This window comes from Achroia grisella, unplaced genomic scaffold (genome assembly GCF_030625045.1).
Source record: "Achroia grisella isolate CSIRO2021 unplaced genomic scaffold, CSIRO_AGI_Agris_v1 utg640, whole genome shotgun sequence".
Taxonomy (NCBI): Eukaryota; Metazoa; Arthropoda; class Insecta; order Lepidoptera; family Pyralidae; genus Achroia; species Achroia grisella.
This window is the reverse complement of record NW_026712977.1, coordinates 6,391,911-6,418,384: the sequence shown is the minus strand read 5'-3', so window position 1 is coordinate 6,418,384 and position 26,474 is coordinate 6,391,911. Positions and strand designations below refer to the sequence as shown.

Genomic DNA, 26,474 nt, shown 5'->3' with positions numbered 1-26,474 from the left:
TTTTGAAATCGATCAATATGTAGTTCAATATCTGTAGATACACCCGATACAATGTTTAGTAAAGGTAAATATTTAATTATTTTCTAATATTTGTGTTTAATTACTATTTTGATTTCGACTCTTGAGTCTTTACGCAATCACATTACTTTATCAAAATTATTACAAATTAAATCTGTTTAATTTTTTAAGAAAAACTATATATTTCTAAATATTTACATTGACTGCCTTAAATTCATTTCGAAAGAAACATTCCATTTGTATATTACTATTTTTTTAGGGTAGATTTATATTTTAATATCTAAACTAGTACTTATTAATTAAAAAACCTAAAACTGGCTACAATAACCGCCGTTGATCCGTTAACGTTTAAATTTGTAACTTTAGCTGTAGAAATTTGAATTATATTTTCATAAAAACATTCCTAATGTTTTTTTTTATCATTATTACCATATATCAGGTGCACCTATTATTTTGCATATTAAAATATCTTCACTTATTGCATAAAAATAGAACAAAACTTCAAATTGTATTGTTTGCCTCCATTTAAAAATTGTATAGTTATTATTTGTTGACGCAGGGACATATTCGTGTTGGCAATATTGCCCGTATTTATTTAATTGTATTATTAGTAATTTTAAGATATAATATTTTATTAATTAATTTATTTTACGTAAAATACTCACGTCATTGTATAATATTCTACGAAAGGCTGTATACCTAATACCTAGATTTTGTCCATGTAGTAATAGGAATCCCTTAGAAATCTCTAGAATTTCTCAAATAAAAAATATTATCATTATGTAATCAGGTTTTCGTAGAAATAGTATCAACATTATTGCGGCAGCTAAGCATTGACACAGCAAATTACCATCCGAACGGAATTACAGCTTCACTCACTAGGTGTAATGTTGCTTATTTTATTCTATCTTATTTTACTGCATTATAATTTATAAATTGCAGCAATAGCAATAATGTAGGTAATCCTATTTTTGGCAGCTAGACTATAGTATAAATTCTCTATTATATTTTACTCTGTTATTTATATAGCATTTTAATATTAGGAAGCAATCATCGGTTCAGTAGCGCTTCGTTATTATGTTTAGGTCGCTAAATAGGTAGATTAAATGAGTCTCATGCATACAGGGATTCAGATTTTAAAGTATATATACTTAGTTAATTGTTAATTTAAACCGATGAATGCCTCTTAACACCTATCTCTTGTTAAGTGTTATATTTTATAATTACTTAATAATGTAATAAGAATTCAAATAAATAGATTCCGTATAATTATTATATAAATGGATATACGTTATGAAAATTAACAGTACCAATTTTATTTTTTGTTAATGCTTTATTGTAAGTTCTACTGTGTGCAATAACGCTGCAAAGTAGGTATAATATAATTATATAATTCACAAATCAAATACCAGAAATTCATAATATATTGTAATGCTGTTTCTTTACTGATATAATTTATTTCACCTGTTTTAATTGTTAATATATAACATATGGCTAATTTAAGATTCACGTTTACAATGAAATAGCAATAATAATGTTATAAAAATATTATTTCATATTTGAGTTTTAGTTAGAGATATGTTACATACATAGATTAGACCTTAAATATTTTTTGTAATGTTTTATAAAGCATATGACCAGCATTATTTCATTTCAAAACTTTATTTTCATTTTTACTTGAGAATGGATTATACTTCATTATTTTATTATTTATACTCTACTCTGATTAAAAAATTTGGTCTGTAACGCCACATATTTTTTAGGAAATAAACTTAATCCATTTACATGCTATTGTTTTATTTTAATCCGTTTATGACACATTTATTAATTCAAACTAATCATAATACTACTAATGTGATATAGTCTAATAGAAGCATTGCAAACTGCTATGTTTACGATATTAAATTATATTTGATGTGGCGTTGTTAGGTGCCCCGAGTTATAATTGAGTAACGCAATTACTTATTAGACAATTCAGTTTACTGTAACTCGCCTGAAAATTAAAAATTACTAGTTCATACGTAGTTATGTAAACTCTATCGCACCAGAAACTGAAGTAAATTACTATTTTTACATAGTACATTCATGCTCTACTGTGCCCATAATAACAGATGGAGCAGAGCACAACAATCTAAGGTGCAAAGAGTAGTAAATATTTAACCTCTAAATAAAACGAATTTTTTGTGTTAGTTTATTATTTATTATTATATTATTTAAGTATAAGGCACAATTAGTTAAAATTATTTGAATACAATTAAATTAATAATATGTTTTGTTATTTAAAAAGTAACTACCTAAGTAAAGTAAAAACTCATGTGGAAATAAATTCCTATGGCAAATTTTTGTATTTTGTAAACAGATTGTAAAGAACTCGCAGTGTTGACTTGAGATCCAGATTCACAATATCTGAAATAAATAAAAGAATAGAAATCAAACAAAGAAAAGGAAGATCACTATATATCTAGACATTAATTATTTAAACAATATGAATATTCATTAAACATAAAATTATTCCAGGATAACCTGATAAAATTTTATAATTTGGTCTTGTGTGTATGCCTAATATGGTTCTATGGTTTAGAAGATAGAAAAACGTATCGTTAAAAAATCTATGTTTGTTATTGAACATATATAACAGTACCTTCAGGTCTAGCTTTAGGCTTCGCAAGTCCCACATCCTGCATCAATTCAAAAGCAAATGAAACATTGTGCACTTTTTGATCAAAATCTTGTGGAGTGAGATGGAAATCATAAAGTGGGACAAAAAACCCTTCCAACAGACCCATCAGAAGGCAAAGGTAAACACCGTCATGGAACTGAGTATCTAAATCTGTCACTTCCAGATATACCTTGCTTAGATGTTTGTTAACAAAAGTTATGAGGGACTGAAAAAGAAAATATACTTAATTATAATAAGACATGATATGAAATTTATTTGTTAATATGTAATCAAGTTTTTGTACCTTTTTGACAACTTGTAATTTTTCAGGTGCATGATCAAACAAAGCATCAAATGCATCTCTTTCACATTTCATACCCAAATCATCATATGTGGTTGTGATGTCCTCCATAAAACTTCTAAAACAAGAAAAAACTTGTTTAAGTTCATTGCTGTCATGTTTATTTACTAAATTATTTTCTTTGTGTATATTTTGTATGTGAATTATTTATACTTTGATTTTCTTAATTTTTATATGATCTAATGTATACAAATAAACTAGGTTGAGATTGTTAAATACACTCATAGACAAAGTGCAGTTTTAAATTAAATCAGAGTGAGACTGTTTATTTAGTATAGATTATTATATATACTAAATAAATAAGATTATACAAATTTGTTAGTGTAAACATTCTTACCTATGAGAAAGCTGCATTCCTGGGCTGGTTTCCTTTTTAACAACAAGCACTGCAACTTTTACATTCTCTGGAAGTCGAACAGGAGCCCGGAAATGACGAGCCAATGCAACTAGTAAGTGCAAAATGGATACAACACTCTTTGAATGTATGGAATCTACACTCCACTTCTGGGCGGGTTTTGTAGATCCAAACAGCACCTAAAATTTGACATGATGATCAGTTTTTATAGATACAGGATAACTCTTATGATGATGAGTTCTTATGATATTGTTGTACCTTATTTACAGCTCTTAGAACAATAGCTAACTTTTGTCTCTGTCCCTCTTCTGATTGTGTTACCTCTGGTACATCAAGTTTGGTTACTGTCAATTTTTCTAACAGTTTTTGTAGAACTTGACCATCATATAGATCCTCACCAATTTCTTTAACAATAATCCTTTGCATGGCAAGTTCATCATTGATCCAATCTATAAGCACCTGGATCAATTCCTTGACCCTTGGATCTTCTAAAGACTTGGGTTCTATGATTGCTCTTTCTTCATTGTCAACTAAAATAATATATTAACTTTAATAGTACTAATATTATTTTTAGCATACTACATACTTGTAATTATATTAAGATTTGTTATGATTTGTTCAACATTATACAGAAAATACAAATATATTTATTTTATTTTGAATAATAATACAACATTATAATTAAATGACAATTAATAGAAGACAGACTTACGCAAGCTGTATTCCTCTGGAGGTATTTCTGGCGCAGTTGGACTGCCGGGTGAATCAATAGCATGCTTGCCTTCTGCTTGAACCTCTTGCACTAAAAATAAGTGTATATATAAAGTATTACAGACTAATTGCGCCTGCAACCTCTTATACATCATAAATCACAATCATCCGAAATCATTATCATAAATTGTATACTGCACAAATAGATGATAATCAAATGCTAACAATAAATAAAGCATTTTATAGTATTTTAGTGCATAAAAAACAGCCAAAACATTTCTTTTTCTTTAACATATGTATTAATCCATACACATATACATTATCTGGGAAAAATCAACTTTATTGCTGCAACTATTTTTAAGTAAAACCTTATTACACAAACATTCAGTTTGCGTTACATTTCACTATTAGAATTTTGTTATAAATTTTCTCTATTTCTATTTTGGTCATCTACAGAGAGTGGCTGGAATTCTCCAGTATGTGGCATGTAAAAAAAGTAACAACCAAATTATGTAGGTACTGGGTTTTACCGTAATTGGGTACCATTTAGTAGGTCAATGCCAATTTATCTTCCCACGAGCTTTCGTACATATGATTATAATACGTGACGAAATAGAATACTTGCCTTCCTTAATACGTTTTTTACGTCCAATTGTACCAAGTTTATCCCAAATAGATTCTTCCTTGTCTTCCTTTTTAGGTAAAACAGGAGTGCGAGGCGATTTCGGGCGTGGTGAAGACATTTTTCAACTCCTACAGGGAAAAATAAGTCATGAATCATGCAGTACGAAAATAACTACATATTACATTAAATAATGATTATACTTGTGTCTTCTTTAATGAAAATATATCTTTGTGATTGCAGATAGTTCAGTAAATTTATAAATTTCTTTCAAAATAAATATTTAAAAAGTAAATATTTACACTTGAATTCACTTTTGACTTCTACATACACACACACATACAGCCCACTTTTAGAAATCTAACTAGGCACGTACAGTAGGTTCATAGTAATAAACAGTATGGTAGTAACGGTACGTATCATACGCAACAGTCTGTTGCGTATGATACGTACCGAATACGAAGTATTGAGTACAGCACTATACTGATGTACAAATTTTTGTAGTAGTAGCTATTGTCACATGGTCAATGTTATTTATTTGATGATAAAATGCTACCTAAGAGAGGTATCATAGTTACATAGTGATAGTAAATGTAGTAACTGTTAGTTACTGCAGTCACGTAGATAATTTATTGGAGAAGTCATGACTATTGTAGTTACATAGTTATTATAGTCCCGTAATTACTAAAATTTAAGTCAAATTAAATTATAAAGAAAATATTTAACCATTAACGCACGTCAGTAATTTTACCTACAAAGAGAAGGTAAACATCGCATCCCATTGAAAATAAAAACCATTCTAATCAAAAATATCAAGATGTACCTAAGAAATTCTTTTTCTTTATTATTTTAATTTAAGGTCATCAAGGAGTCTTAAGTTCATAACGCCAGTACATTGCACTTTTTTTTACGAGAATTCATTCACTGTACTAGCTATTTGTCTTTGGTACAAGCTGCCACTGCCTATTTTCCTTTTATATTTTTTTCTATTATTATCTTCACTCATAAATTTCATATTGCGTGTAAAAAATCGCTAACCAGAAATTATCAACGCAATAACATAATTATTGTACTTGTACTTTATATAATTTTTTTCATACTTTTGTGTGTATTAATTTAAGCACTACTCTCTATTCTAAGGACTTCTGGAAACGATCGCTATGTAGCTATTACTTTAATTAACCAATTTAAAATAAAAAATATGGCTGTCCGATGTATCAAAAGTAACGAAACGATAAAGTAACCTGATAATCTAAGATAATCTTTATTCGAAACTAATGATAAAAATTACCTTAGTTCATATTGTACTAACTCTGACTAATACATAATAGTACGAAGTCGTTTTTTGGGATTCAATGTTTCTAAAAAAATTTGGGTATAATATGATAGAAGAAAATAACAAAATAACGAATGTGTCCCATATGTCGTGTGGCAACAATCGAGTAGATTCGATATATCGATGTTAAGTGAATATTCGTAATCTGTGGTTGCGTAGTATTAGCAATTTAGTTTGGGTTGTGGATCGAATCTGTGGTATTGGATAAAAAATAAAAATAGGTTAATTGTCGTATATTTAGTTTTTTAATCAAAGTTCCATTTTATTAGGTAAATAAATAAAATTACCCATCTACATATCATATAGTAGAATGTTAATTTATAAAAATCTGTGAATGCATCTTTCTTTAAACTTAATTGCCCTAAAAAATCGAACATTTCAGCCATCACTAGGTTGTTGTTGTTGCGTCAAACTTGTGGAAATGTGGAATCATGTCTAAAAATAGCTTCAAGATTGTATTGCATCATTGACTACGAATATATTGTTAATTTTTATGACAATTGTTGTATTGTTGTTTACATAGTATTTTTTATTTAAGTGTAATATGGAGAAAAGTGGGAATCCACCGCCATATGGTTGGGGAAATGGCCATACTCTTCAGCCACCGCCTGCTGCACCCCCTAGCTACTCTCAGGCTGTCGGAGGAGTAGGACCTTCGAGCCCATATACTCCACAATATCCAGCATGTAAGTATATCTTAATAATAACTGTTTAGAATCAACACATATACAATTATTTCCAAATAGGAGGAGTGACCTTGTCACAGTTTTAAATTGTATGCTCAAAAATATAAATGAAAGAGACACTGTACACCTACTATTACTTTCTAGATTCTAGCTAAGTACTTTTATTTCAAGTAACACATTTGATGGTATAAATATATTTTAAAACTAAGGTATATTCCATTGGGCCATAGAATTTAACCTTGTTCTACATAAATATATACTTTTGTAAGATAACTCTTTAAGTATTTTCTTGTAGTTTTCCACACCACATCAAATATTTTTTTCTATGCAACAATTTTTCAGATCATTCCATCTATAAAGTGGATAAAATTACAAAAACATTATAGATTGTAGTTAAGTTTACCGAATAGTAAATGAAATTTGTATTGTAACAAAAAATATCTTCTTTTATAATAAACTATATGTCTATTATTATATTTAGAATACAGCCTTATGTTTTCTGTTATATTAATTTGGAAAGATCTATGCAATGTTGAATATAAAACAAAACAGTAATGCAATGCAAATGTGATAACATAGGGCTGTAGAGCAAGTTGTATCTATCAATATTGTATAATTTAAGTAATTTATCTTCTAAGAGGAGAAAGGCTTGAAGCCTTTCTCCTCTTAGGTCTTCAACTCAGTATGAGATCAATTTATATCCAGATCTAATGTCTGGTAATGTAATGTAAGTTGAACTCCATTTTCCACAATTGGTCTCTCATCTGGGCCGTTGTACGTGTAAAGCCTACCTCTAATGTCTGGTTTGATTGAACTAACAGTATCTAATACGCCATTTATTAAATATATTTTTCTTTCTTTCTTTTTCATTTATTATGACTCCACCTATACTTACCAACCTCTTACTATGATGTAATTACATAGGGAAGTTTGGTTTTCATATAAAATTCAGATATAATGGCTACTTATAGTGACATGTGGCTTATTGTGACCACTTTTAATAAATTCCAGTTATAGTGACTGACATCATTGTGGTGGCGCTTTTGTTTTAATTTTAAAGCTACAGAATTGTTTTATTTTCATAGCAGGGATGTTATGGATACGAAATTTTGGCTATGGATAAGTTTTGGATATAGGAATAATTATTATACTGGATATGGATATGAAATTATTTCAGATTATCCGTTACTTTCAGATAATTCAGTTGTGATTATTAATTTTTTGGAATCTCAAAAGTTAAATACAAATAGCTGATAAAATGGTTACATAATGTGTCTCAATTAGGCTCCACCCCTATCCGATATTATCCGAAACTTTTATTTCGGATTCGGTACAGTTACCGATTTTTTTTTTTTGTTGGATATCTGATACTTTTGGTTATGTTTATGGAGCTCCTTAACATCCCTGTTACATAGCAATATTAAAAATGATATCATGTATTTTGTTTCTCTCTATAAAAATAAATACATATGTACTAACACAAAACAGGAAATTGTTGATTTTTACAAAAAGCTTTTAAAGGCGTCCTATTAGAATAACATGTTTTTTCTCTATATAAACAGATTCCACAGATGTATATATATATAGGACTAGTAAATTTGTTGTAGTAACAAGAAAAAAGACTAGGTAAAATGGAGAAAATATATTAATATAGACTACTGACAATTAAAAATAGAAAGAAGGAATTAAAGTATCAAAAACAAGAATGTAATATAAAAGAACTATAAATTCAAATACAAATTTAGAATATAAAATACATATCTGATTAGCCAGTTACAACAAAATTTATAAAACATAGCATGGATAGATAAATGAATGAAGTATTTCCATATTGACTGCAATGTTTTTAGTACAGAATCTGTCAGATATTGTTTATTAATTTAAATGTAAATATAATTTATATGATATATTTCAGCTGCTGGTCCACCTATCGTCACTACAGTGGTAGCTGTAGGTCCTCATCCCACTCATATGATATGTCCAAGCTGTCATGCAGAAATTGACACTGCCACTCAAACAAAGCCTGGCCTAATTGCATACATTTCAGGAGCTATTATATTCCTATTGGGGTGAGTTGTAATTACATGAGACAAAATTAATAAAAAAACATGTCTTCATCAATTTAAAAATGAAAAATTTTACTCAATCTATGTATATGTTTGTTCTATTAATTAGTAGAATAAATATTCCAATCTAATATGATTTAACTTTATGTATAAAGTATTTAAATATTATGTAAAAAAGAAATGATTATTTGCTATAATATAATAAAATATAAATGATTATAATGAATATAATGATTATTTGCAGATGCTTTTGTGGTTGCTGTCTTATACCTTGCTGCATTGATAGCTGTATGGATGTACACCATAAGTGCCCTCATTGTGGAGCCTATCTTGGACGTTATCGGCGATAAATGTTTACAATTTAGACACTTCATAGTAATATTGATGTAAAAATCTATATACAACTAAATGAATCTTTTATGGATCTGATAATGTTGATATTAATATTCATTCATTTAACTTTTTTTATACAAAGTGATGATCAAGTTAACTAAGTATGTTTTAACAACATTGATTTTGATCAATTAATTGAATATTTATTAATATTTCTCTTTTTAATTATATTAACTGATATTTAATTTAAGGCTATTTAGGTGAAAATAGAACTCTATTGCCTAATGTCATTTTTTTATGCTATTGCATCTTTAATATAGGCAATAAGTTCTATTTTTGATTACTTGCAAAGTAAATGTGTATTTATCTATATTATTGTTTTATCTATGTATACTAATGACAAAACTGCAATGTGACCTAAAGAAACTAGTTAATGTCACATATTGTACCTATAATCTAGAAACATTATTTAGATTAGAAATACACAACAGATCTCTGTGTAACCATTTACCATCAGATGGGCAGTATTTACCACCATTGTGGTATAAAAAAGTACATTGTTAAAAATATACTTTATGTAATGTATTCAGATTAACTGTAGGATTTAAATATGGTTAATATTAGTAATTAATGAGCAGTACCAAGATGAGTAGCTGGATTGGTAGTACCAACTCAACTACATTATACTGTATTTTACAAAAGAAGATGGTTGTAACGAAATAAACGATTTGATGTATGTGACTATTGCTATATTGATATAGGTAATGATGATGTGGCAAAAGATGCATGTACTTATTATCAATTAATGTGTGTATTGTTACATTATTAATAAATTTGTTAACTTTCTTAAGAATTATGATGCTAATTTGTTTTAAAGTACGTATTCAGTACATTCTGTGTGCCTGCATTGTATTCAAGGTATCTAATGTGAAATAAGAGAAACTAAAGTCCATATTTTTTTAAATCTCTATACAGTTATGAGTCATATCATATATATTGGTTTTAGTGTGGTCACATATTACTTAACTGTAGTATTATGAGTACGGAATATGTGACCATATCTGTAATTATACTGGCTATAGTCTATAGCTAGTCTGGACCTTTATAACCCTGGAGACAAATTCTACATTACCTATTTTGTCAGCATTTATTCATTTTTAATTAGGGTTGTGTAGTGCTACAAAAACCGGAAAATAATATTTGGTTACTCAGAAATAAATCGAGAGTATTTTTTGAAAACGCATTAACAAAAAATTTATAAAGTAGGTATCAATAAAATTATGGTTGTTGAATCAAATTATTTTTTTATTGATATATTTTTGACTAAAACAAATGTCTAGCGTACGGTGTCATAAAATATACATATATTAAACATTTTTAATTGTATGAAAAAAAGGATGGTTTGTAGCTTAACACTGTAAAGGTACTATATGTACGGAAAACACAAAAAATAATTTTGTATTTAATAAACAACGACAATACTAGTGTACATATGTAAATTTTCAAAATATATTGTGCGCAAATTTCGTATGAAGCACTAAAAGTAATAAGCAAAAATAGAAACTATGATTCAACAAATCGATATCGCAGATATAGCTATAGGTCATACCATTATTTGTTAATCAATTTTGTCTCCGAGATTATAAAATAGACTATTGTAAATGAAAGTAGTTGTCTCGTACCAATAATTACTTTAATACTGTGTGTATTTAACGTTAGTTGATGCTTAATTATGTCTGCATGCTATCAGTGACCTCGTAAATGAATGTTTAGTATTTACTAGTTACTTAAATAGTAAATTCCCACGCAGGTATTCATTACGAAATACCTAACCATATGTTTATGTTAATCAGAGTTACATGGGTGAGCCGTTCCGTGTTGAATGTCAGGCCTGGTGTACTTGATTCATTTAAGGAAAAAAATATATATTACGGTGCAATGCTTTTACATATTGCTTAATTAATTTAGAAGGATAATAATGATTTGAATATGTATAAGATATCTGGTATTTTACAAAATAAAAAAATATTAATACAAATCTGTAGTTTCCTAATTTCTTTTGCTAATTTTTTAATATATAATAGTCCATTAAACAACGGAAGTTACAAAACAACGTAGGGATTTAGACTCTAGCACTATACTAATGTGATGCCTACACGGAAATTAAAAAATAGTAAATAAACAAAAATTTAGTTATACAATATTCTGATACTGTTTTCTGTACATTCACTGATAGTAACGAATAGGTACATTGAATATAGATAGAGAATATTGTATGTTGGATTTTAATTTCTGCACATAGCTTCATTTGTAGGTACACAATAAACTATCATTTGTCTGTTTGCAAAAGCAATATTTTTTTGCTGTGGCTTGGGATGATATGACATTAACATACATATAACTGAAATAAAATCTGATGTTTATATACGTTAGTTAACGCAGTTGAATAAATTAAGGGACATTCAATAATGTCAGAAGGTGGAGTCAGTACTCCACCATTATTGAATGTCCCTTAATTTTTTCAATAATTAAGTATTGCAATCAGATTCATGTTTTACGAACCCATAGAGGAAACATTTTATATTTATTGAAAAAATTAAGGGACATTCAATAATGTCTCTTAATTTTTTCAATAATTAAGTATTGCATTCAGATTCATGTTTTACGAACCCATAGGGGAAACATTTTATATTTCTTTTATAATGGGATAGTATACTCGCTTACACTTACCTACTGACTTCACTGAAATATATTAGTACTTTATTTTTCTCGAATTTATATTTTCGTGCAATGTGGCACACCTTTTAAACTAAAAGATAAGTTAAATGGTTATTTGCTCAGTGCCTAAAACTGTTCCAAAGAAAACAATAGGATATAATACATAACAGAATAGCTGATATTGATACCTTGAAAATAGAATTAAAACAGCTATACAATTTCTATCGATGCGACGGACGTACATAGTACCTACATACATAGGAACGTAACATACAGTTTCGCCTTACCAAAAAAGTATTTTACCCAAAATCAACTGTTTTTGTTAGTAAAAATATCTCTTATTTATATTATCGTTAATTAAGCATATTTATTGGAAACTAGCTGTCCCCCGAGACTTCCTCCATTCCACCTCAAGTGCTTACGGAAAATATATCACATCCGATAGTCTGACCGTACGGAATACCGAAGTGCTGCGAAGGGCCAATGTAGGTGGCATTGAATTTTATCTTATGCGGCTTCAGCTTCAGTCATACGGGCATATGATGCGTATGATGAAGGAAAGAACGGCTAAGTGCATCAAAACTAGAGAAAAGTAAACGGAAGCATGGCGGACAACTCCTCAGGTACAAAGATGTGCTGAAGCGACACATGAAGCAGTGCGACAGTGTGAACGGTGTCCTCTCATGCCTGCAATGCGCGAGTATTTTTACAAAGAAAATTGGCTACATAAGTCACATGCGAGCACATCAACGGCAAAACCGGGGTTGAAGACAGTCGCCGTGGCCAAAATTGGCCGGGATTACACCTCTAGATTAAAAAAATTTACATAGGTATTATCTAGTTGGTAAGAAATGTTATAATAATTGATTAATAATTTGAAATAGTATGTGTTGAATAGACTTTTTTTGATGAATGTATATATTAATTTATCATTACGTCATCAAACGTAGTGATTACTTACTCAGTGAATGACAGTTTATAAATACAATTCCTTACAAATTTCTGAGAATGAATTGACTAATATGACAATTATTTCATTGAAGATTAGGCTGTATGGTCTCGTACCTTTGCCTATCCACTTGTGGATAAAATATACCACTACTACTGACAATTATTTCGTTCTGTTCTGTGCTAAATTGACAAACATCATAAACGTCAATTTGACATTGACTTTCAAATGACAGCTTTATGGTAGTTCATGACTTACTGATAATCTTCATTCACTCAATCAGTCAGTCAACCAATTTTCAATTTATTCTTCATTAGTCATTCAGTTTGTCTAACGCGGTGTATTTAATTCTTACTTTATTCTCTTTTGTTACTATTTTATATATCACCTTTCCTATTTTCATTTAATTAAATAAAGTTAACCTTAACAAAATGTCTTGGTTATTTGGGTACAGTACGAAACCTCCACAACCTCCTACAGATGATCCACCTGCAGAAAACGGGGGTGCAGCAGCACCTGCGGTTAACCTTTCTAAGTCAGAAAAGAAAGCTATGGAAGCTTATCGGTTTGATTCTAGTGCCTTAGAGAGAGCAGCCCAAGCCGCGAGGGAGCTGGAAAGATCAAGTGAGCATATTCCATTTATTTCTTATCAGTCACGTTTCTTATTATTGCATAATACGACCGCATAACCTCTGCCTTTTTGTGTCTGCGCTGTATGAATATATTATTAATTTTTAAAATATGTGCTGACGTATTTATTATAAATTGTAAATGTAATTACTTTTTACAAATATTAAAGATATTTTTAGTTCAGGCGAGATTCTTTAATGTTGTAACATCTATCTTTACGCTAGTTGCTTTATAGGGTAGGTAGACACAATAAAGTTTTTTCTTTTCTTTGTACACTACTCCTGCTCCATATTAGAGCAATTGAATTGTATAGTATAATAAAAGATACTATTGTTATGACATTCAGAAATAATAATGAATTTCAACTAATCAGTATAATTCTATTAATTCATTATTTTTTATTGAAATTAATTTCAGAACATGCAAAGGAAGCATTGGAACTTAGTAAACTGCAGGAGACAACTAAGCAACAAGAGCAATTGGCAAAAATTAAAGGTTATGAAGCAGAAATTGAACATGCTAAAGTTGATCAAAAAAAGATTGACTATGAAGAGAGGCGCAAAACATTGCAGGTATGACTGTTTAAATATTTTTTATGTAACTTATAGAAAAGAGAACAAAACTGTGATTCCTCCTGTGAGAATTGATCTATTTGAACTAATAGATAATTTCATACAATTTAGAACAGGTACACAAATTATTAGTAATGTATAAGATAAAGATAAAGAAGCCTTTATTTCTGTACTATTATACATTTTTTTTTCTACATTCCTGTTCATTCATATTATTATATTATACTATAAATTTATTATTATTATATATATTTTTTACTATTATTGTTTGTTAAGTAGTTTAATTTTTTTTTTATGTTTAATTATTAATTTCATTTTCTATATTATATCCAGCAGTACAGAGTGCTTTATGGCAAAGGCCTCCTCTAATTCCTTCCAGTGTACTCTATTTTGGGCTGCTCTTCTCCAGTAGGGGCCTGCTGTCAGCTTGATTTCATCCTCCCAGCGTGTCTGTGGTCTACCTCTTATTCTTTTTGTTTCCCTTGGATACTATTCAGTTACACAAGTACTTCATTTTTCAGGTTTGCTTCGAATCATGTGCCCAGTCCATCTCCATTTTTGTTGGTCTATCTGTACAAGAATGTCTGTCAAGTTAGTTTTTGCTCTTATATCCTCACATCTGTGTCTGTCTTTTCTGTTTATCCCTAACATACTTCTCTCCATTCTCTCTCTTTAACATCTTTGCAATTTCTCCCGCTGTTCTTTGTTTAAGGCCCATGTTTCGCATCCAAATGTCAGACACGGCAGAATGCAAGTATTAAATGTAATTAGTAATGTATACTACATATAAAACTGAAGAGGTTGATTGATTGAATGCACTAATTTTGAGAACTACTGTCAATATAATTCATTGTAATATAAATCAATATAAAACATTTGAAATTTCTATAAAGAGATATTATTTTGTTTAGGAAGAAACCAAACAACATCAGATGAGGGCTCAGTATCAAGACCAACTTGCAAAAAAGCGGTATGAGGAGCAAATAATACAGCAACAGAAAAGTCAAGATGAGATATTGAGAAAGTGAGTTTATAACAGTTTCTATTTGTATATGAATAATAAATTTCAGTCATAAAAGAATATATGGCAATGTAATTGTGAAATAATATGCAATATGTATTTAGGCAAGAAGAAAGTGTCGCAAAACAAGAAGCTCTACGTCGTGCAACTATTGAACATGAAATGGAGCTCCGGGAAAAGAACAAAATGAAAACCATTGAGGCTGAAGCCAGAGCTAAAGCAAAAGCCGAACGTGAAAATCGTGATATTACACTTGAACAAATCAGATTGAAGGCAGCTGAAAATAGGACTACTATTTTAGAAAGTATCAAGTAAGCATTTCATTTAATAAACATCTCATTTACACCAATCATCTAGACAGTTTCTTAAAAAGTTATTATGTAGTTTTCTTTTTTTATTATAATTGCAAAATTGGAATGGCAAACAATCTAATCTCATATTATGGTAAGTGGCAATCATTCTTGAACAGTAACACAGACATAATATAGTCGCTGAACATCCATGGTTCTCCTTTTCCATTGTCATTGTGGAAGACTAGTCTGTCACGCCTACAATCCCTGTAATTACACATATAAATCTCATCATCAATCTAACTAAAGCACCTTACAGTACCTGCTTCCAGGACTTTAATATGTTTTCTATAATAAAGAAATATATTAAAAATTAGAATAATTCAAATTACCAATTTCGGAATTGTAATGAGCCAAATATTAACAGGACTGCAGGGACTGTTATTGGCACAGGATTAAATGCACTTGTAACTGATTGGGATAAAACTTTAGCTGCTGCTGGTGGGTTATCTCTCTTAGCACTTGGTGTGTATACAGCTAAAGGAGCAACGTCAGTAACAGCAAGATTCATTGAAGCTCGGATTGGTAAGAAACATTATTATTTAAAACGAATGATCTCCCTTGGCTTCATACATTTATTGCAAGGATCACAAATTCTTTTGAAATCAAGTATGCAACCAAATTTCAGAAAGCATAATGAACAGATATCGGAAGAATTTTTTATTATCAGCTTCTTCAATTTTTCAAAGTATTATCAAAATCGTATGAAAAGTTTATGAATGGAATGACGATAAATAAACATTTATTATTACTTGTGAATGTTAGCGGAAGTAGGTGTGAGAAAAGCATAGAATGCCCTGGAGAAAGAATTCCTTAATATTGAATATTATTAATCTACATTACGATATATTAAATAAGTTAATAAATATGCTTGGAGTTTTAGAAAAATAAAAATATCTGCTTTCATAAATAAACTTATGAAGTCGTAAAATAATAGTGATGCTGTTATTCTACGATATAAAATGCAAAAAAGAGATTAATTTATTTTTTATTTGGTGATTTATACTTGTCCGTCTTTGCTAATACTATGATAGGATGAGAGTGAAATTTGCTAACTTAGCCCATTCTGACGAATTCATTAATCATAATGAGACTGTATGGGAGTCATGATAATTGCTTGCAATGGAGTCACTATTTCCCGTTACTGGCAATCCCCTCCTCATAAAGGAGATAAATCTTCAGAAATGTCCACGGGTGATAAATATTCATTACATAAATTGTTACTTGTAAATAGATAGACAACAGTAATATGATTATTATTTGTAAAAAATTGCAGGGAAGCCTACATTAGTGAATGAAACCTCAAGATTCTCCTTACTGGAGGCAGTGAAACACCCTATACTCACAATATCTAAAGCAATAACCAGTTTTAGAAAGCCAACAGACGCATTGGGTGGTGTGGTCCTTGCGCCTACACTGGAGAGACGACTTCGGGATATTGCTATAGCAACCAAAAACACTAGAGTGAACAAAGGGTTTTATCGTAACCTACTTATGTATGGTCCACCTGGTACTGGAAAAACATTGTTTTCTAAAGTAAGCAATATTCTATGTTGTTATACCACTAGGGCCCAGTAGTGCTCTGATTTATGAACATATGAGCTAATTGCTTACAGAGCTTTCAAAGTTTTATTCCTAAACTATATTCTCCACTTTTATAATATGATAGGTTGTTTTTTAATATTGATCATTGTATTAATAGGAAGATGTGGTATAGGAAATAGTTTACTTATAAATACTTCATTTGGACCAAAATTAATCGATTTTTTAAATATTGTCTCAGATAATAATGTTTTGAAACCCTAGTTTGATTAATGATTTATTGTTTTAGAAACTTGCAACACATTCAGGCATGGATTATGCAATTCTAACTGGCGGTGATGTTGCACCTATGGGCAAAGATGCAGTTGCTGCTATTCATAAGGTATTTGATTGGGCTAATACAAGTAGTAAAGGTAATTTTTTGTCTTAATATTCTACTGTATACTGTAAATAGTGAAATAATATCTTATTTATACATTTACATGTTTTATTTTTAGGTGTGCTGCTATTTATTGATGAAGCTGATGCATTTTTACGTAAACGTTCGTCTGAAAGAATAAGTGAAGATTTAAGATCAGCATTGAATGCTTTTCTATATCGTACATCTGACCAGAGTAATAGAATCATGTTGGTATTAGCTTCTAACACTCCTCAGCAATTTGACTCCGCCATCAATGACCGACTTGATAAGATGATTGAATTCGGACTTCCTGGACAAGAAGAACGAGAGCGTCTGATTCGTCTTTATTTTGATAAATTTGTTTTACAACCAGCTTCAGAGGGAAAGAGGTTAATATTTTAACATAGTAATGAGTTATATTATGAATGTGATTTTGTATTGTTCTTAATGGTATGTTGTTTTATTTTAGACGTTTGAGTGTGGACCAATTTGATTATGGTGCTCTATGTTCAAATTTGGCATCACGTACAGCCGGTATGTCGGGCCGCGCACTGTCTAAGCTCGGTGTAGCGTGGCAAGCAGCTGCTTATGCTTCTGATGAAGGACGACTCACTGAACAGATGTGTATTGACATTTGCGATGACGCAGTCAGGGATCACAGACAGAAGGTAATTAAATATAAAGAAATATTTTACAATTTTATACATAATTGCAGACATAATTATAATAGTTCTTTGATTTTTCGAGTGTCTGTTCTAAAAGAAGTGTATTTGACCTTTGGCTAAAGGATTATACTCCACGTTTATTACGTTGTATAAACATTTACATTTTGTCTTTTTCAGATGGAATGGTTATCTGCAGAAGAAAAAACTCGCAGTATGATGCCTTATCTCTTAGATTTGCCTCCCTTGGACAATTCTAATGAGGCACAGTCTACACCAAAATTAACTGAACCTCCAGTCAAAGCAGAATCCTCTTCCAGAAACAAATCCTTAACCAAGAAGACTGCTGGGAAATCAATTGACACTGAGAAGTGACAAAGTATTTCTAATTCAAATAAACCAGAGAGTTCATTACAAATAAGCACAAGTTCCACTATTGAACAGAAAAAGTATTGCGATACAAACAGTACTGTACTCCACTACTTATTTGATTTTAAAATATCAAAATTAAACAAATACATTATACTGAGTGAAAATGATGTGAAAACATTGCAAACAATATCTAAAAGATTGAGTAAGAAAGTTTGAATAAGGCTTAACTAATTATAAATGTGTATTTATTGTAGACACCTCGTGTGGCTTTATAGCTGAACTGATATTTCAACAAATGTATAGTGAATTTGTTTAAAAAAATTATGTTATTGTTTGTCATGTGATTTTGAACAACACTGTCTGACTGGTATTTGCATTCCTAGTGTATACAAGTAAATATCAACACAGTAACAAAATACAATATATTGCCTTGCAAACTTTAATGTACCGCATTTTTTTCGTCTAAATAATATAGATTTAGACCACAGTTGGTAAAAGGACATCCTTTTGTACACATGTATTAGACATAAATTATTAGAAAGTAATATTTTATATAGGAAAACTAATACACGAGCGCTGTGTTTATTGTATAGATTTTGTGTATTGAAAGTTATTGTAAATAAAATATATATTCCGATCAGATTTCTAACAACCAATCAATGTGTGTCCAAAAAGGGGATGTAAATCTCGAATTATATTATATAAAATGAAATTCAATATATGATTCGTCTGTTGTTAGACTCTAGATCATTGTAGTATTCACGACACTAGTAACATCACTGTAATAACAGGAAGCATGCAGCAGACATACTAGACAGGGAATTTTAACCCTTCACCTAATGTTACAGAAATGCACAAGATAATCCGATACTGTGATGCACAAGATAATGATTTGCTATCAAACGTGTCATAAGGTTACTTGTAAAAAAGTATTTGTTGTTTGTGGTAAAATTAATTGGGTTAGAATGTTGATCTTTTCAATTATAGACATGTTTTAATTTGTTTGATTCGAACACATACTATAAAATCAAACTACTTAAAACATGTTTTTATTTATTTCGTGAATAAATATAACCAAATAAATAACAAAGTTTATTCACGAAATACCTATATTAAAATATATATATGTGGGTGAAAATGATAGGTTAGTCTAGTTGATGTTTGGATTGTTGCCGGTTGTGAGCGATGAGATCAACTTGTCATAAGATTATATAAAATAGAAAAATACTAAAGTACAAGATATGTGATTTTTCTATTTAAACTTAATGATATATTCCTACTGTTTTTGCTTATTGTCATGTTTTTGTTCTTGGTTATGTAGTTCTCATATTGAGATAGTTATGTATAATAAGAAATCACTAGTATATACTCCAATTGTCACTCAATTTATGATTTCTGCCTTACTTCTATGTCGTTATTAAAATTTTGTTACCTACATCTGTAGTATGTAGTTATTAGACATTGTTCATAGATAACATTACATTGTTTTATTTACCCTTATGCTTGTGTTTCTGATGATGCTTCGGTCATGTAGTAGGCATTTGACATAAGTATTGGGCAATATCAATATTATAAATTATATTCCCAAACTAAATATTTGCAATTATATAATACATGTAATAGAAAAAAGAATAAATAGCATGTATTCCAGGTGTTTATGATTTAATGGTTCCATTCTCCGCAATTAGCCTCTCATCTGGGCTGTTGTGTGTATGATGTAACTATATAATGTGTCACCGCACCATTATATCGCCAGATTTTAAGGAATACAATACATCACAGGGAAGGAAAATTCGAAATAATTAGAAACACTTATGTCCTGTATTGTGTAGGCTGATGTTAAACAAGGAATGAATTTTTGTGGTATACCAGTTACAAAAAAAGTGAATATGGTACTTATTACATTACTATTCGCCTATTCCATAGCATAGTATACTTTGATATTTATTTCGGCATATTATTAAATTAGAGATAATTATATAACAAGACCGATAGCCGCAACTCGTTATGAAAAAAATACAAATATATATATTTAAGCAATTGGAATGATGAACAAGCATACGGCGCACCTGATGATTAGTGGTAATCCTGGTATATAAGGATACCACTACAGATGTTACATTATGATGCCCGGGATATCACTCATGCGTTGCCATTTCAGAGGACTAAGAAATCATTACTCTCATTTACACGTCATTACATCCAACTTCACCAATACAACTCAACTGACCTACCACCGAAACAGGTTATAAGTTAGTTCTTTGTGACTGAAATGGGTAATCAGAGATAATACCGACGATTTTACTGTTTACCTGGGTGGTATTAAAAGTATAATACACAAAAGGAATAACGTACATTTATTAGCTGCAGAAATTCGATTATACAAATGATCGTTACATTTCTTATATAATATGATGCACTGGCGCTTACCTAATTATGTGAGTATAATGCAGTTCTGCGACCACTTAAACACTGTACAATTATATAATTAAATTTAAAAAGTAGGTAATGATTGTAATTAAAAAAAATACAGATTTTTGATGTTAAGTCTAAAAATGTCTTAGTTAGAACCACGTTTACATTCTTCCTGTAATGTTTACCTATATCGATATCAATTGATGTTACATGACTCTATTATGTTATACTATTAAATTTCAAGTCCCTGTTTTCAAATCGGACGGATAATGTCGTACTAGAATTGGGTTTATTTTGCTTTGTAGGTTTAAATTTAATAAAAAATTTCTGAAGCAAAATATCAACAACAATTAAATACATTACAGGAAAAACACAACGACGTTTCTTATTAGTACACAAACTACTTTAAACTTCTATAACTATATTTGGTCTAAAACAAGGGAATCCAATCACATTTGTATTACATCTACTTAAACATATCTTGGATAAATAATTATGAAAAAAAATTGATATCTTATAACATTACTTTTTCGCAATCTGATTTGCGAGTGCGAGACTTTAGAAAGATACTTGTATTTTTATTTCATACATATACTATCCGTAATATGTATATAATTTTAAGGTAAAAAGTAAAAAAAAAATGAACCGGTACTTCTAAAACAAATTATATGGTTATCCAATAATTAATAAGCCAAGTTAAGGATATATGTCATCCATTGTATGATTTGAATCAACAGGAGCCAAGTCGTCTGCGTGGATCTTTATCTCACTTATTATTTACTTATTTAGGGAACGAAGGAAGAAGGCTTTAGACATTGGGAACGTATCAAGGGCATCGCAATCTTCTTTGTAATGTTCATCATCATGTATACATATATCTGTATACAAGACGGTTACTATTTTTCATCAAGTGGGCTATCAGCTTCTGTGCAACTCGTCACAAGATTTTGTGTTCTTACATGATAATTTTGTTCTATTTAGTGTAATCTCTTACAAAAACTGTTTTAAAATATACATTTAGAAAATACTATATTGTAAAATTAAACATTTACGACTAACTTATATCACTCGGTTTAATATATATGTGTATGCGTGTAAATAATTATTAATAATATATAATAATAAATAAATAATAATATTATAAATATAACACTCATTCAAAAACGTTTAATATCATAGCCAATATTAGAAATAGTATAGAATATAATCTCAGAAACTTGTTGAAAATATAAAACCGATCGACATAAGTGGAGTAAACATAGACCTGCATGCTTTTTTAAATTTAATTAAAACCTATTCCAAAAGATATATTCGAGTAAGTTTAGTAGTATCGCATAGTATAAACTATATTCACTTTCCTGCTGAGAATTATTAAGAGGTAATAATAATATAAGTCCATAATTTTGATGTATTTATTATAGTAAATAAATCAGTAATACATTGAAAATTGGAATGGGACGATGAATAAATTAGAGGATGGTAACCCGCATAGATAAGATTTAAGATCCATGCAGACTGTATAGATTTATCCATATTTGTACGTAGAGTACAAATATTTCTTGTGTTCTCGGTGTTTTCTTAAGTTCTAGTTTGATTAAATAGGCCGAAATTGCTACCTTGTTTATGTAGGCCTTTGAAATATAATTATATGTCGTAATTGAGTACGAATTAAAGGAATTTATGTCTTGTAATAGTATGTTTAAATCCCAGTAACAAATATCAATTAAAAAAAAAAGAATTTGTTTATCCTTAATTTTATTTCACTGAACATATCTGTTCATATGTGCCAATATACAAAACGAAGAATTATGACAACATTGTTCTTAAATATTAAATAAGTTCAACAATAATACTCAATAATCATTATATTTACAAAATTAAATGAAGTAAATGAACAATTATAATAATTACTAACATCTATTTTTGTTTTATTTTGAATAATAAATACTAATGTTATTAACATAGTCTTGCAATGTTACAATTTTAATATCTTATAAATTTGCTATATGTAGCAAATAAATGAGTTGCCTCATGATTACCCATATCCTCAATGAAAATTGACGCAGTTATTTTATGAAACTGTTATTATATTAAACATTGTTTATATTAATTCTAGTTTATTAATGAATATAGAATATAGTAAACAGTCAAAATAGTTTAGTTACTTCTAGTACCAGAACAACAAGATGACTGCACAGGTGCTTCATCATCCACAACTAGCACCCTTGATGGCCTGGTAACATTGGCCTGAGAATTATTTTCATATCTCTCCACCATCTCTCGGGTTAAGTCCAAAAATAAGTCTTCAACTCCTTGATTGAGTTTCGCTGAAGTGTAGTAGTGTTTAGCACCAACCATGTTAGCGTAGCTAAAAATAATTTTATATAGAAGTATTGCAGTAGAAGACATTATACTTATGGACTATCAATCATGCTCTGTAAAGTTCCCTAATATTTAGTTAAATATCATTAAAAATTTTAGATATAAACTTAAAAAAATATTTTTTTATTATAATAAAGTATTTTATTGCTTAAGTTCAGTCAGTGGTATTCAGCATAAAATTGAGTTGTCAATCTTGTCAAAGCAAGAGAGACTGATGCTTGTTTCTATAAAACATTAATCATAGATACAACACGTACCTATGATGTGATATGTGCAAATCTGTAGCTATAATAGGATATAAATAGATTTTATACTTAAAAATAACTCATTTTTAAATAAAGGATGAAGTTCTATAAAAAATAACCTGAAAATGTATTAATATATTTGACATAGACCAATATGTCAATTGGTACTTATGTTATTAAAATTAATGGTTACAAACTGTTACTAATCAATTACTAACTGACTCTGAGTAGAATTTTTTTAAATCTGCTCTAAAGAGTTGGTTATGCATTTTTTAGACGTCTCTGAGTGTGGCGGTTAATATATTGTACAATTGTATCAGGCAATAACTGACATTCTGTCAATTTTTTTATCAGAATATCTAGACACATCTTAATTTGTCACTTTCAGGTCTTAGCACCTGACAATACTACAAAACCCAAAATAAATACTTTACATATAGGCATATGTAAAATTTCATTTTAATGTACTCCATAAGTGAGCTTATCACAGTCTAACTATATGTAAAATAAGTGCTATATATGCAATCATACCTTTCTGCTTCTTCTAACGGCACAGTCCTCTCGTGTTCCAAATCTATTTTATTTCCAGTAATAATGAGAACAATATCTGATCCCAACATTTTTTTCAGTTCTTTAACCCAATTTTTAACCTGTGAAATAACATAATTATTAATAAAATCTATGTAAATAAAATAAAACAGTTTTACTGCAATTGGAATGTCACCAACTAGATTAGATAAGAAATTTAATATATGATGTCTTTTTATGTCATTGCAATTATGAATTGCTTACAAATATGATAGACATCATTTTAGGTAAACATATGTAAATGTTGGAACTCTTGATATGGCATGATGAACTCCTTAATAATATTAATGAAGAAAAAATAGGAGAGGCAAAGGGGAAGACCAAGAAAAAGTTACATCAAGTAGATTAGTCATCTCATACTGACAATTAAAGAGAATTATAGAGTATCATGGGAGCTCTACTGTAGAGTGTTGCTCTTTTATAATGAATGTTTCAATGAAAATATTTCAAGGTAGAGTTTCACAAGATATATAAACACAATTTACCTTTCCAAATGAGTCTTCATCAGTGATGTCATAAACAAGTATGGCTCCATTTGAGTTTCGGTAATAAATTGGACCTAGTGCATGGAATTTCTCTTGACCAGCTGTATCCCAAATTGAAAGGTTAATCCGTTTTTCATTAATATTTATTTTCTTATTTAGAAATGTAGCCTACAAAGTAGAATATTGTATAAATACTTATTGTCAGATTTTGTATTAGAATTAGTGTGCAAATTTCTAAAAGTTCTGTATGTAATATTTAATGCTGTAAATATATTTTTTTTTCATAATAATTATGAAAAAAATTCGTATTAAGTATATTTGTTCATGACTTCGTAAGCATATGTATTGAAGAAAGCTGCATTTAACCGGTTAAATATAAATTGGATGCACCATGATTTTAGTTTTCGGCTAATAATTGGTATTCTAAATAATCTTACCTGAAGCGTAGTAAGGTGTTTATCATTAAATTTATCTTCAATGTAGCGCAGCAACAGTGATGTTTTGCCGACACAACCCTCGCCCAACAGAACCACTTTGAAATTGTATGCATTACTGTTTGTAGACATGATTTATGAAATCTACAACAACTATTTGCAATTAAATTAGCAACGAACACGAAGCAATATTATGAAAGATGTAATACAAGACTTTTCAACATTCTACAGTCGATAATGTTTTAGTAGGCAGAAAATTGCCTCTAGGCACAATCTTTAATGCAAATTTAGCCACTTATTTTACATGTATTCTGAAAATTTAATATCTAATACACAAAGAAAATAAAAGACAAAAGTTTTATCTCATCAACTGAATTCGACAGTCGAGTCGACAGTCTCGTCACGTCAAGCAGCCAAGCACAGACCACAAAGACCGTTGTCAGTCTTTGAGATGTGTCAGTCAGTCATTCCTAATGTCAGTGTCACTAACGCAGTCTGTGCCAGTCTTGCCATTTGATTTGTACAAAAAGGGCCAAAAGCTTTTAAAAAGTGCTAATTACGTTCTGAAATGTGGAAATGTTTACATTACTAACAATTCCCTTACCTCCTGATTGACATAATGCTCGGTCGCCATTTTGGTCACGAATGATATCAAGGACTATTAATAAAATTGCTAAATTAATGTATTTTAAAGCCTTTTAATAAAATTGGTATTTGAAATATTAATTACAAAATACTAATACTGTCTAAAAGTTTAGATAGTTATTTAAATAATAAATACGTATGATTTCAATTGTGTATTTGAATTACGAATAATGAAAATATCCAGTTCTTTAACAGATCGAGCGGCGGTCTTTCTGGATTCATTTTGATTAATTCGTATTGTATTCGCTACAATGGGATAATTCTCCTGACTTCATCCTCATTCTAACATCTTCCACTAGTGCCCAGTCAGCGCTACGGCTAGTATAGGCGGGTCCATTATTCCAATATCGATTATAAAAATATCCATATTCTTTTACTAAAAATGCTATATAGAAATATTCTAGAAGCATTTTTTTATTTTCTTTACTTGTGAATAGTGGACATATATATGTCCACTATTCACAAACTTACTTAAAAAGGGTCTAACTTTATGTTTATCACCTCATAACTCCTTTAATTAAAAATCAACTACCAAAAACTGTTAATCTACTTCGATTTTGATAATTTTTCTTCCATCATAATCAAATGAGAACCCATAGTGATGAAAGCCTAACAAAAAAATGTGAACAGGCTATGCTTTTGCCAATATTTTTATTATGATTTATCATGTTCAACACAATCTTTATGATATAAATATATGATTAAGATATATGAGTAAAATAAAAGAAATTATAAAAGAGGAGATGATTGGTTCTCTACAGATCATAATTCAACAAAATATTTCAGAACAATTCAAAAAAATAAGTGACCAGCTCAGTCACGATATGAATAAATTTGTAATGGTCTTAGAAGGCATTCAGACTCGTATTACCAGCGTCGAAGACAGAGTACACGTTATTGAGAAACGTCTTGATACA

The 26,474-nt window shown here is 29.6% G+C and overlaps 4 protein-coding genes across 6 annotated transcripts; 2 read left to right on the top strand and 2 right to left on the bottom strand.

The window, feature by feature from the left end:
* Positions 1-2,222: 2,222 nt before the first annotated feature.
* LOC131849247 (beta-parvin) lies at positions 2,223-5,115 on the bottom strand. 3 transcript variants are annotated; one of them, XM_059199278.1, is made up of 8 exons: positions 5,058-5,115; positions 4,730-4,857; positions 4,106-4,195; positions 3,652-3,923; positions 3,376-3,572; positions 2,982-3,096; positions 2,660-2,903; positions 2,223-2,424 (listed from the first exon to the last, which is right to left on the bottom strand). In XM_059199278.1, exons 2-8 carry the CDS (start codon positions 4,845-4,847, stop codon positions 2,348-2,350), a joined length of 1,113 nt encoding a protein of 370 aa, XP_059055261.1. In that variant the 5' UTR covers positions 4,848-4,857; positions 5,058-5,115; the 3' UTR covers positions 2,223-2,347. The 3 variants fall into 3 exon arrangements, with proteins under 3 accessions (XP_059055261.1, XP_059055260.1, XP_059055259.1); XM_059199277.1 differs by lacking the exon at positions 5,058-5,115 and adding an exon at positions 5,029-5,053; XM_059199276.1 differs by lacking the exon at positions 5,058-5,115 and adding an exon at positions 4,930-5,047.
* Positions 5,116-6,240: 1,125 nt separating this feature from the next.
* On the top strand, positions 6,241-11,172 carry LOC131849196 (LITAF domain-containing protein). Its single transcript, XM_059199205.1, has 4 exons — positions 6,241-6,331; positions 6,601-6,748; positions 8,664-8,817; positions 9,059-11,172. The coding sequence occupies exons 2-4, from the start codon at positions 6,607-6,609 to the stop codon at positions 9,162-9,164; spliced, it is 402 nt and encodes a 133-aa protein (XP_059055188.1). The 5' UTR covers positions 6,241-6,331; positions 6,601-6,606; the 3' UTR covers positions 9,165-11,172.
* Positions 11,173-13,143: 1,971 nt separating this feature from the next.
* On the top strand, positions 13,144-19,546 carry LOC131849294 (ATPase family AAA domain-containing protein 3A homolog). Its single transcript, XM_059199334.1, has 10 exons — positions 13,144-13,438; positions 13,862-14,016; positions 14,928-15,040; positions 15,142-15,348; positions 15,755-15,912; positions 16,664-16,923; positions 17,219-17,342; positions 17,427-17,718; positions 17,799-17,997; positions 18,172-19,546. The coding sequence occupies exons 1-10, from the start codon at positions 13,246-13,248 to the stop codon at positions 18,364-18,366; spliced, it is 1,896 nt and encodes a 631-aa protein (XP_059055317.1). The 5' UTR covers positions 13,144-13,245; the 3' UTR covers positions 18,367-19,546.
* A 2,923-nt stretch (positions 19,547-22,469) lies between these two features.
* LOC131849297 (ras-related protein Rab-21) lies at positions 22,470-25,306 on the bottom strand. The gene is made up of 4 exons (XM_059199336.1): positions 24,916-25,306; positions 24,479-24,646; positions 23,937-24,055; positions 22,470-23,146 (listed from the first exon to the last, which is right to left on the bottom strand). Exons 1-4 carry the CDS (start codon positions 25,042-25,044, stop codon positions 22,936-22,938), a joined length of 627 nt encoding a protein of 208 aa, XP_059055319.1. The 5' UTR covers positions 25,045-25,306; the 3' UTR covers positions 22,470-22,935.
* Between the last annotated feature and the right edge of the window lie 1,168 nt (positions 25,307-26,474).